The 12,737-nt window shown below is 36.3% G+C and overlaps 1 protein-coding gene across 1 annotated transcript in view; it reads right to left on the reverse strand.

The window, feature by feature from the left end:
• Positions 1 to 12,737, reverse strand: part of Usp7 (Ubiquitin-specific protease 7) — a 747,694-nt gene that overhangs the window by 569,153 nt on the left and 165,804 nt on the right. Inside the window, exon 6 of the mRNA XM_090397965.1 lies at positions 4,516 to 4,604. Coding sequence (XP_090254091.1) covers positions 4,516 to 4,604 — 89 coding nt within the window. The remainder of the gene's footprint in view (positions 1 to 4,515; positions 4,605 to 12,737) is intronic.

Genomic DNA, 12,737 nt, shown 5'->3' on the forward strand with positions numbered 1-12,737 from the left:
TAAAGATGTAGCAGTAGTGCTACGTACAGGCAGCAACCTAAACAGAAATCAAGGGACCATACTGGACAATACTTGGAAAAATCTAATTAATTCCCTCAGTTCAACAGAATGACAGTACGCGAATAATCATATTACGCGTTTGCATGTAACGTATGTTCATGATACTGAAATGCCATGCGAACGTGTTACCTTAGCTACCTACCAGGTACTAACGTTGTTTTGTATTCTGAAACCTTTTTCGCATTTTTTGTACTGTGCAAGCCTTGAAAAAGCTAGTCAGCTACTAGTGAAACTGGTAGGCAATATTGTACCAACATACGTACGAATTAAAAATCTATGGTCAGTTTAACAATAAGTCTTATATTTTGTAACATTTTACGACCAAAAACATTTATAATATATGGGCACTATTAGAGCTCTACTCCAATCATCAGGAATTCGTTCCTCTTTTATACCACCATATGTCAGCATTTCTGGTCGAATATCATCTACTCCTGCTCCCTTTCCACATTTCAAGCCTTTGATGGCTTTTTCTACTTCAAGTATGGATATGTATTCCTGACTGTATGCCTGTTGAGTGTTTTTTACCACTGTGCTATCACTGCTTGTTTCATTTAGCAACTTTTCGAAGTAATTACTCCATACTTCAAGGATATCTTTTTGTCCTGTTTTCATGTCACCTTTATCATCTCCAACTCCTTTTACAGCACTCTTTCCTCCATTCCTAAGATTCTTCGACAACCTTCAGAATATCTTACCACCTTCTTGATATTTATTTTCTATATTCTTGCCAAAGTCCTCCCATGACTTTCGTTTAGCTAGTTTTACACAGTGTTTCGCTTTCTTACATTTGTCTCTGTATTCTCTAAGAGCAAAAGCCGAACTTATTTGCCAGGAACTTTTGATATGATTTCTTCTTTTCCTTCACTGCCTCTTTAACTTCCTGTGTCCACCATGGAGTTCTGATTTTTCTATCTTTGCAGACTACCTCACCACATGCCTCTCTGGCAGAATCAATCAATGTTTTCTTCAGAGTTTGCCACTGAATCTCCAAGGTTTGATTCCTGTTCTCAAACTCTTTCATTTTCTTTTCAATAATCTTTCTGTATTTTAGTCTACAGTTCATATCTGAGAGCTGCTCATCTTTTATTCGCTTTAAAACTTTCTTACATGTTATTCTTTTCAATATGAAATTCAATTTTATCCTGCTCAAGACTAAATAGTGATCACTTCCAATTTCAAATCCTCCATACACTCTGGCGCCCTGCACCAGGGAGAAAATATCACTATCAACAATAACATAGTCAATGACACTTTTCTTATTCCTTGCCTGTTCTGTCCATGTGAATTTGTGCACATTTTTATGTTGGAACATGGTGTTAGTAATAACCAGTCCATGTCCTGAGCAGAAATCCAACAGGTATTTGCCATTATTATTAGCTTTGTTCTTTTCTCCAAATTTTCCCAAATTATTTTTGTATGTCTGTATGTATGTATTCCTGAATGCTATTTTTCACCAACTTTCCCAGTACTTTTACCATCTCTTAAGAGATACTGATTGGTCTATAATTTGCTACTGCAGACTTTTTTATGCAAAGGAATTATATTTCCCTTCTTCCACATCCTTGGGACTTGACCAGAGGTGAGAATTAAATTACACCACCAAATCAAAGGTATCACCAGTTCCCTTGCGCCTTCTCATAAAATTTATAATGAATGAAATAGTAAATAAACATTCCATTCCCACAACCAACACTGCAGAAGCAAGTAGTTTTATTTTATAGCTAAATAGAGAACAGTGACAATTGGAGTTTGTACTATATTTAGTGACAATCAGGGTCATTAGAAATAACAAATATAAATGACCCTGCATAATGAAAAATAACTCCTCTACCACAGACACTATACTACATACTAGCAAGCAAAATAGCTTAATTGCAGTGACAAACATATACTATCTTAACTATCCAGATGAATATATTGTACTGACAACATTTTTCAAATTTTTCAGTCAGTGAGAAAATATGTGGTCATATCTGTTCATAATGCAGTCAGCTGGTGTTGAAACCAACTGATTTGTGCAAAGCATTTATGACACTAGACTGTTTCACAACGAACATTTCATTGTGAAACATTCTAGTGTTGTAAATTTTGCTACAGCATATTTTCGAGGATCAAGAATTGTCTTCATTCTGGTTGGAATATCTTCAAGAGGGATTTTGAAGTCAAAACTCTAAGATGAAGAAGGAATGAAATTATATTATGAAAGATAAAAGAATTTCATCTTTAACAATGGTTGCCATCCTGTCAAATTTTGAAATACTTGTTTGGCTAAACTTTGGCTTAAAATCAAATTGTCAAAAATTTGATTGAATGTCTTCTTCTCTCCCATAGTCCTAAATGGACTGCTGGATCATTCATGGCTGGTAGGTGATATTCTTTGTTAGCCTCCTCCAATCATCTCGGTTTTTGTTCTTGATGTCAGTTGAGAAAGGGAGGAATTTGTCCATTTTTTGATGTTGTCAGTCCATTTTAATCGAGGTCGGGCCCTAACCCTTAATCCCAGAACGATTCCTTCTAGTGTTTGCTTTGGAATGCCATTAGCCCTCTCCACATGTCCAAACCATTTCATCTGTCTTCTTCTGATGACTGTCAGAATATTTTCCCTTCTTCTCCCATCTGTGAATCAATCAGTTTTCAGGAGATTTTCACTGGTTTCGTGAGCGGTATAAGGAATTCTCAAAAGTCTTCCGTAAGTTTTCATTTCAAAAGACAGGAGTCTCCTCTCATCTTCCCTCAATAAAGTCCAGGCCTCACAACCATACAAGAGGATAGGATTCACCAAGGTGTCAATTAGTCTTAGTCTGGTTGTGATTGCTATTCTGTTATCTACCCACAATGGTTTTAACTTCTGTAGGTCCACGGTTGCCTTAGCAATTCGGTATCGGTTTTTCAACTACCATCTTGATTCAATGTGCTTCCTAGATAAGTGAACTTATTTACATTCTCAATTAGTTTATTGCCAATTTCTATCTTTAAGAATTCAATGTCTTATTTTGAGGTTATCATTGTTTTTTGTAGGTTTATGAATAATCCATTTTTTTAACGTTCCGAAAACGCTGCTGGTTATCTCTTGTAATTCTTCTTCACTTTCTGCCAGAAGATAGATATCGTCTGCAAAATGTAAGTTATTTATTCTTAGCCTGCCAACTACTATTCCAGTGTCATAATCATGAAGAGCTTCATCTATGACATATTCCAGAAAACAATTAAAAAGAAGAGGGGACAAGATGCATCCCTGTCTTACCCCTCATTCTGCCTGGAACGGTTCACTGCTGTAATTTTTAATTTTCATATCAGATGAGGAATAAAGAGATTTAATAATCCTAATGATTTTGTTGTCAATACCATAATGTTCTAAAATTTTCCATAATGCCTTGTGCCATATTGAATCAAAAGCTTTTTGAAGGTCTAAAAAGTTGTGACAGATTATTTTGTTAAGTTCTATGTATTTTTCGCCTAGCATGTGAAAAGTATGTATAAAATATAATAGATTGCACTTCAGGACTTCCGGAAACCTGCTTGTTCATCTGATAGTCTGCTTTCTATTTTCTTTTCGATTCTTGACAATAGTATTTTTAAGAATTTTACTTGGATGACTAATAAGGCTTTATTATTCTGTAGTTGTTACATTTATTGCTGTTTTCCTTTTTAGGAATAGGTACAAGGACTCCGCCAATCAGAAGGTCAAGTCCCTGTGTTCCATACATCCTGGAATAAATTTAGCAAGGTGTCTATGATGATTTCACCTCCTTCATGTATCAGTTCCATTGTAACACCATCAATTCCCAGTGATTTTCCTAGTTTTGAGGAGCTAACTGCTGCAATGACTTCTTCTTTTATGAATGTATCAGCCTAAAATTTTTAGCTGCCTGGTAGTTTATCACTAATGATTGAATTTTAATGTTAAGTATTTATTTTTGCTTGCTGAAGGATAGATGCTACTTTAATAAAAGTTTTGCCTTTAAGTACACTATATATGAGCTTTTGTGAACATATTTAATTTAATATGTGAACATATTAAATATTTCATTTTGCTTCTACCCTATAAGTGTTTATTTTGAATTCATGTTTGTTACACCCAAACTTTTTTATGACTGATGATCATATTTAAAGTTACTTTCTAAAAATCAAACTTGTAGGATGAATTCTCAAACCTCACATATTTCGCCTAAAATATCTATGGTATCCTAAAATTGAATTACAATGCACTAGGTAAAAAATTTTACTGTTTATGCAATGCATACTCTACACCTTCCTCAAAACATACTGCAATGTATTAAAAATTTGTAACCTCTGAAATGTAACAAATTTCTATTCAAATTCACTGTTTATGAGTTGACTTATTTACTTCCAACTGTCCATTAATGATGTTTTAAATAAAATTGCATCTCAAATTAATTTATGACAACTATAACATATTTTATTTTCAGAGCATTATATAAAGTAACTTACCTTACTCCATGTGGTGCATCAGCACAAACCCATACCTCTAAAATGATAGTATCATCTTTGATGTAACCTTTTTCAATATCAAGAACTTCCTAAATAAACATACACATTTCAAAAGTTCAATCATACCAACACACAATGATTGAAATTTAAATCATACTTCATTCCTCTTATCAGTAATGAAACCATTAATTCAATACTTGTCTACATTTATCATATACTGAAATTATTTGCTGAGTTGAAAGTATATCATATTAAACAAGAAATTATCTTCTTGTTTCCATCTATTTATCTGAAGTATGAGCAAAGACTTGTACATAAAACGTGAACATTTAAATAACAATTTGAGCTACAATATCCCTGATAGCCACTCTGCTGTTGTTCAGTACTGGCGTTCACGAGAGTCTGCAAGCACTCACTCAACAAACAATGCCACGTTTGAAAGAACAACTTAAATGTAAATACGTTTTTATGTCAATTATGTACTGCAATTTTCCTGTGCTTCTCAGTTTTAAACTTCAGTGTTTTTATTGCTGTTTCCTATTTTTAGAAGATACCTGAAGGCTGTCGAAAGCCGAAACTAGTAGTGTTTTATATCATTAAAGCCTTACAATTATTCTCGGTTTTAGTCATTAAATCTCTTTATAAAAAATATAAAAAAAAAAAATATATATATATATATATAATGCCATACATTATGATCTGTCACTATCTAGAATGGTTTCATCACTTGTTGTCTCTAAGGGAAATGAAGCTATTCTGATGCAGAAGTCATTTTTCCACATACCAGTAGTATAGTAACATACTGCCATTTTATTATCACACCACAAATGAAAGATAGTTGTAGCAGGCTTTTCACTAGTTTGAAAATTATATCATGCAGAAGAATATATATATATATATATATATATATTTTTTTTTTTTTCTTTTCTGCTTTCGTAAAATAAAAATAAGATTATTATAGTCGTGTCATTTAATTTTACCCAAGCATAAAAAAAAAGTCATGTACATGTGCCTGGATTGTTTCTAACCAAAGTCCATTTGCTTCAACTAACCTGAATGGGATTAATCAACTTGATGAGTTTCATGTACATCAAAACATGAATGCAAAGTGAACTACAGAGGCTTAGTAACAATGACAAAATTGCAAGTTATCAATTATCTCTAACACTCTTTTCACATTGAGGCTATTTGGATGCTCTCACTGCCACTCTAACCTAACCAAATCTGCATGGAGGGGACTAATGTGTTTGTTTTGAGATGTATTCAAAAATAATAATCAAGAATAATGCTATATCTGGTGGGTATATTTGAATTGCTAAATGGTGCAAATATGTGAACCATTACTGGAAACAAATTATTAATTAACATTTGTGATATATGTGTCCTATAAGATGCTGGGTGGAGTGAATAACATGAATAACAATCTTGTAATAAACTATAAACATAATGATGGCAAAAATACTTATGAGGACAGTGAAAGAGATTTGTTTGTGAAATATAAATAAATAACCACTGATAAACAGTGACTGTATACATTTGATAGCTCAGTAAATAATTAGAGCAAAAGACTAGTAATCAGGTGATTCATCTAGGTATGGAAGGAATACGTGTGGGTTCTTGGACAAAATCTTGTAAAATTTGTTGTATGTATTTATTTCTATGTTTCATTTATATTTCAATTGGTTGTCTAAGAATTTTCTTTCATTCACTGGTGATCAGTATACACTTTTCAATGGACAAAACATTACAGATAGGAGTGATGGGAAGTTGACATTGGCATCCCAAACACAGAGTGAAACCGACCCAAACCAAATGCAGACAGTAATTAGACAGACATTGAAGCTTCCAAGTATCGCAACTGACGAACATGGGTAAATGTGCCAAACTTAGCAACTTTGTGGATGTATTATTGGTGTGAGAGAGAGAGAGAGAGAGAGATGGGTCACATTCTATCGCCCAAGTGGTAAGAACCCTAGGGTTCTTGAGGGCAACCATATCCATCAAGGGTCTACAGTGAATATACCATCAATGGATATACCAGCGCCCATTGAACAAGTAGTGGCTGACCACATGCCATCGATGGTGTATACTGTCCAGGCTTGTAAAAACCAACTGCAGTGCAATGGTGGTCTGTACAAATCACATCCAGTTTCAATGTTGGAGATCCAAGAAGCATCAGCAAGCAAGGGGGTACACTCTGACAGTCAGGTTACATGGCATTCAGGATACGCTGTATCCTGAATACCATGGGCTATGGGAGCCGACAACCTAATCGTATACACAGTTGACAGCTCGTCACTGGACACTGCACCTCGCCTGGTGTGATTCGACTATCAAATCTGGACCTCTGCAGAGTGGATCAGTCATGTGGTCTGATGAATCCCGTTATTGGTTGTATCAAGCTGACAGTTGGGTGCAGGTGTGGCATCTACAGCATAAGGCTATGATCCCATTATGTGCCATGTCGGCTCTGTTCAAGGAGCTGGTGGCTGTGTGATGATTTGGGGAGCCTTCTCATGTGACACATTAGGTCCCATTTAATAGTCCTTAAATGCTGTGAACTTCAAATTGTGCTGGCTGATCATTTACACACTTTCATATTTACCTGTAACACATGGAAACATTTCTTTCCTAACAGACACTACACTGCAGACATAAGAAAAATTAGTTTTATTGTATCACTAAACACAGTACAGACATTTACAGTCTGTGTATTATCTGTGCACTATTAGCAACAATTTGTGTAATTTTTCATTACAATGACACATTGTAATGAAAAATGCGTCTCTCCTACAAACAGTATGCTACATGCATGTCTGAAACAATTTTATTGTGCTGTCAAACACAGTACATAATTAAATATATGTCCTAACATCCTCTTTTAAATTTTCAGTCACAGAAAATATGTGTAACAGCTGTTTTTAATGCAGCTATTGGGTGCAGAAAGCACACAATTTATGTAAAATTGTCAAATTTTCTAAAGCAAACAAAGATGTAAATGCAGGTGTGTGTGTGTGTGTGTGCGTAAAAAATTGAAGACATTTCATAAATGCAAATTCTACAAATAAAATTCTACTGAAAAAAATAAAACTAACATACTACAGGGTGTTCGGGATAAATTTGACATATTTATAATTAATTATATTTTTCCGTAAGTTACATGTATTAACACACACTTCTCTTCATTTAAAAGTTTGGACCCTTCTTCATTCATATACAAGATGTCAGAAGGATGGATAGCTGGAACCCACCTGAATCATGGAAGAGAATAACTTGTATCATGATGATTCGTGCCCGCCATCAAAATAAGGATATTACGACTGCTGCCCAATGCTCCCTGAATACAGTAAAAACAATCAGGCATGAACTAGAGACTTGCAATGGTGACTACGAGGATGTAGCAAGAAGAAAGATCCCTAGCAGACGATCTGATTGCGTTCGTACAGCAGAATTCCTCGCAAATCTGCAGGAACAGGTGTTGAAGAACCCTGGCATTGGAATTCGGGCTTTGTTCGTGGAGTTGCTAACTGTAGTCAAGCCCTGGATAACAAGGGTAGCCAATGGTAGGCCGTATGTATGGCAGCAGGATTCGGCCCCTTGCCACACCTCTGGGAAAAGTCAAAAATGGTTGTCTGAAAATTTCTACGACTTCACCAGTCCAAATGTTTGGCCTCCAAACTCCCCAGACCTTAACCCCATGGATTATTTTGTATGGGGCGCAGTTGAAAAAGACACCAATCGCACTTCCAGTAATACAAAAGCCCAGTTAATGGATAAAATTAAAACAGTTTTTGCGGCCCTTCCCAGGGAGACTGTAGCATCAGCTTGTTCGAGGTTCCGAAGCAGAATTGAAGCTGTGATCGATGCTAATGGTGGTTATTTTGAGTAAATCTTGTTGATAGTATTGTAATTAACTCTGCCTGTAATGTTTTTTTGTCAATTCATTAAATTTAATAGATACAAAGAAGATTTTCTTTTTCCTTACGAAACTGTCAAATTTATCCCGAACACCCTGTATATAAGCTTTGTGAAAATGTGACAGGCCAATGTGGTTGAAAGTTTATTTTCCACTTGGTTAGAGTATAATAAATTTAGTTTAATCCTTTATCCAAGTGTGAGCAAACAAAGTTTGCGCCTGAAAGTATCTTCAGGACTGGGTTAAGGTGGTACACACCAGGGCAACTCGTTGTAAAGGTGGAGCAAGCTACCAACACTCCTATCTTAGTATCTCCTATAATGCAAAACACATCTCCTTGCGGATATGTCTAATGTTATGCATTAAGGGAAGGGCCACTACCCAGACCGGTTTCGACATTTATTGAGGTCTCTTCAGTGGGAGCCAGGCCCAAGTCGAGATATCAGGCAGAAGCATTAGCAGGTCATCTCCACCTATAGGAATTGCCAATTGGTGTGCCACCCTTTTTTAATAAATTACTCTGGATTTAGAGAAAGATGTTGAAAGTTTATTTTCCACTTGGTTAGAGTATAATAAATTTAGTTTAATCCTTTATCCAAGTGTGAGCAAACAAAGTTTGCGCCTGAAAGTATCTTCAGGACTGGGTTAAGGTGGTACACACCAGGGCAACTCGTTGTAAAGGTGGAGCAAGCTACCAACACTCCTATCTTAGTATCTCCTATAATGCAAAACACATCTCCTTGCGGATATGTCTAATGTTATGCATTAAGGGAAGGGCCACTACCCAGACCGGTTTCGACCTTTATTGAGGTCTCTTCAGTGGGAGCCAGGCCCAAGTCGAGATATCAGGCAGAAGCATTAGCAGGTCATCTCCACCTATAGGAATTGCCAATTGGTGTGCCACCCTTTTTTAATAAATTACTCTGGATTTAGAGAAAGATGTTGAAAGTTTATTTTCCACTTGGTTAGAGTATAATAAATTTAGTTTAATCCTTTATCCAAGTGTGAGCAAACAAAGTTTGCGCCTGAAAGTATCTTCAGGACTGGGTTAAGGTGGTACACACCAGGGGAACTCGTTGTAAAGGTGGAGCAAGCTACCAACACTCCTATCTTAGTATCTCCTATAATGCAAAACACATCTCCTTGCGGATATGTCTAATGTTATGCATTAAGGGAAGGGCCACTACCCAGACCGGTTTCGACCTTTATTGAGGTCTCTTCAGTGGGAGCCAGGCCCAAGTCGAGATATCAGGCAGAAGCATTAGCAGGTCATCTCCACCTATAGGAATTGCCAATTGGTGTGCCACCCTTTTTTAATAAATTACTCTGGATTTAGAGAAAGATGTTGAAAGTTTATTTTCCACTTGGTTAGAGTATAATAAATTTAGTTTAATCCTTTATCCAAGTGTGAGCAAACAAAGTTTGCGCCTGAAAGTATCTTCAGGACTGGGTTAAGGTGGTACACCTATAGGTGGAGATGACCTGCTAATGCTTCTGCCTGATATCTCGACTTGGGCCTGGCTCCCACTGAAGAGACCTCAATAAAGGTCGAAACCGGTCTGGGTAGTGGCCCTTCCCTTAATGCATAACATTAGACATATCCGCAAGGAGATGTGTTTTGCATTATAGGAGATACTAAGATAGGAGTGTTGGTAGCTTGCTCCACCTTTACAACGAGTTGCCCTGGTGTGTACCACCTTAACCCAGTCCTGAAGATACTTTCAGGCGCAAACTTTGTTTGCTCACACTTGGATAAAGGATTAAACTAAATTTATTATACTCTAACCAAGTGGAAAATAAACTTTCAACATCTTTCTCTAAATCCAGAGTAATTTATTAAAAAAGGGTGGCACACCAATTGGCAATTCCTATAGGTGGAGATGACCTGCTAATGCTTCTGCCTGATATCTCGACTTGGGCCTGGCTCCCACTGAAGAGACCTCAATAAAGGTCGAAACCGGTCTGGGTAGTGGCCCTTCCCTTAATGCATAACATTAGACATATCCGCAAGGAGATGTGTTTTGCATTATAGGAGATACTAAGATAGGAGTGTTAGTAGCTTGCTCCACCTTTACAACGAGTTGCCCTGGTGTGTACCACCTTAACCCAGTCCTGAAGATACTTTCAGGCGCAAACTTTGTTTGCTCACACTTGGATAAAGGATTAAACTAAATTTATTATAGGCCAATGTGGAATTGGCATACATATGCTAAAGCTAATTCCTGTCAACTGTTTATGAACATTCAGGCACTGCCTGGCATGAACTAGCTGTGATAATCATTCACACTCATGAAAAAACTTAACTCTGAGATGCAGTTATTAACTCTCATTCATAACTGCATCTCAGAGACATTGCAACTAAAAGCAAAAAATGCACAATTCCTCCCAGTATGCTGGGTGGCTCTATTAAGCAGAGATATGAGATACTCTAAAATTATTCAGTGTCTCATATATTTTTATTATTGTTCACAGCAAGACAAAACCTTATCATCATCATCTTCCTTATACCCTCTTTTACCTTGCGGTGTCGAGGGTCCATTGATCATCGGACCTCACTCCATTTACAGGATAAGGTGGTCAGCCTTATGCCCCGGTGTATCCTATGGCCTGTAGTGTTGAGTTCTCAAGGCCAGTTTGCCTGCTGTGCGGAATGAAAAACCCCAGAATAAACTGGGGAAAAAACCCTGCTGTCCACGCCCAAGACTGGCTAACCCGGCTATGGCTGAGGAAGATCCTTCAGCTCCTCACGTCACCGACGGGAATCGAACCTAGGACACTCCTTCCCCAGGCATATGGTTGCGAAGCGCATAGCCACTAGGCTAACCGCGCGGACTACAGACAAAACCTTTCATACCATAGTAGTATATCAGATTGTAGATAAGGCTACGTGTGAGATTTATGTGCATGTTAAAGTTGCCTAATTATGCTTAGCTAAATATGCACTCTATGTTCTTGAAGAATCACGTATATATCTGGAGTTTCGTGAAATTGTTTTCTAATATTATTTATAATCCTAGTCAACAATCAAAATTACCATACAAAATAAATGATTAATTTCTACACTTACGTTTTTTCTCTATAAGGAAAAAATCATATATCACAACATTTATGTTATGGGCAATTGTTTATTTCTTAAATGTTTCTTCAAGTGAAAAACAAACACATACACAGCATTAATTATTTATAAAATATATATTTTTAAATGAATACTGTTGCCAAGAAGTTATGTAATTTAGAGGGGGATAGAAATGGAGGAAAATTCAAAGTCGTGAAATAATACTGACTAAAACCTTCCATAAAATTAACAGATTCATGTCAAGGTGATTAGACCTGTCTCGCCACCACCCTAGATATCTGGTGGAGTGAGAGAAAACACCATGACCAGTATCAATTTCGTGCTTGCTTCAGACATGCTACTTATCATGACAGCTCTTCGGTTGCAAACAAACCCGTATAGAGTTGGGATGGGTGGTCTAATGTGTTTTAGGATGTATTAGAAAACAATAATTAAAAAACAAAAAAAAAAAAAAAAAAAAAAAAAAAAAACCTGCAACTTATAGGACACAATATCACAAATGTTAATTATTATTTATTAACATTTGTGATAGTGTCCTATAAGTTGCTGGGTGGAGCAAATAGGCATGCTTATGCACATGTATGAATGCATAATTTAAAAATAATAATAAAAAATAAATATAAGTATTGAGGAAAGGGAAAGAGTTTTTTTTCTTTTGTGAAATATAAAAGCTAGCCAAAAATAAACAGCTGCTGTATGCATTTTGTAGTTCAGTAAATAACTATCGCAAGACTAAAACCTGCCACTTAGGTGTCGCAGGAAATAAAATTATATTTTTGCCTGGTTTTCTAAAAATTTTCTTTTGTTCACTGATGATCAGCATTTTTTTTTTTTTTTTTTAACATAGCAACAGATGAAATAATTTCTGGTCATCATCAGAATTACCCCCCTCCCCCATTCATTACTTTTTTTTTTATAAGAAATTTAATTTAATCCTTTATTCAAGTGTAAGCAAACAAAGTTTGAGTCTGAAGTATCTTCAGGACTGAGGCAACTCATAGTAAAGGTGGACCAAGCTCTCATCACTCCTTGTCTCAGTATCTCCCATAATGCAAAGCACACCTCCTTGCGGACATGTATGATACTATGCATTAAGGGAAGGACCACTACTCAGACCGGTTTCGAATAAGGCAGAAACAATGGAGAGGTCAGGCGCAAACTTTGCTTATACTTGGATAAAGGATTAAACTAAATTTATTATAGTCTAACCAAGTGAAATAAACTTCCAGC

Source organism: Typopeltis vanoorti, chromosome 9, assembly GCF_054136105.1.
Source record: "Typopeltis vanoorti isolate ZY-2024b chromosome 9, IOZ_Tvanoo_1.0, whole genome shotgun sequence".
NCBI classification, from domain to species: Eukaryota; Metazoa; Arthropoda; class Arachnida; order Uropygi; family Thelyphonidae; genus Typopeltis; species Typopeltis vanoorti.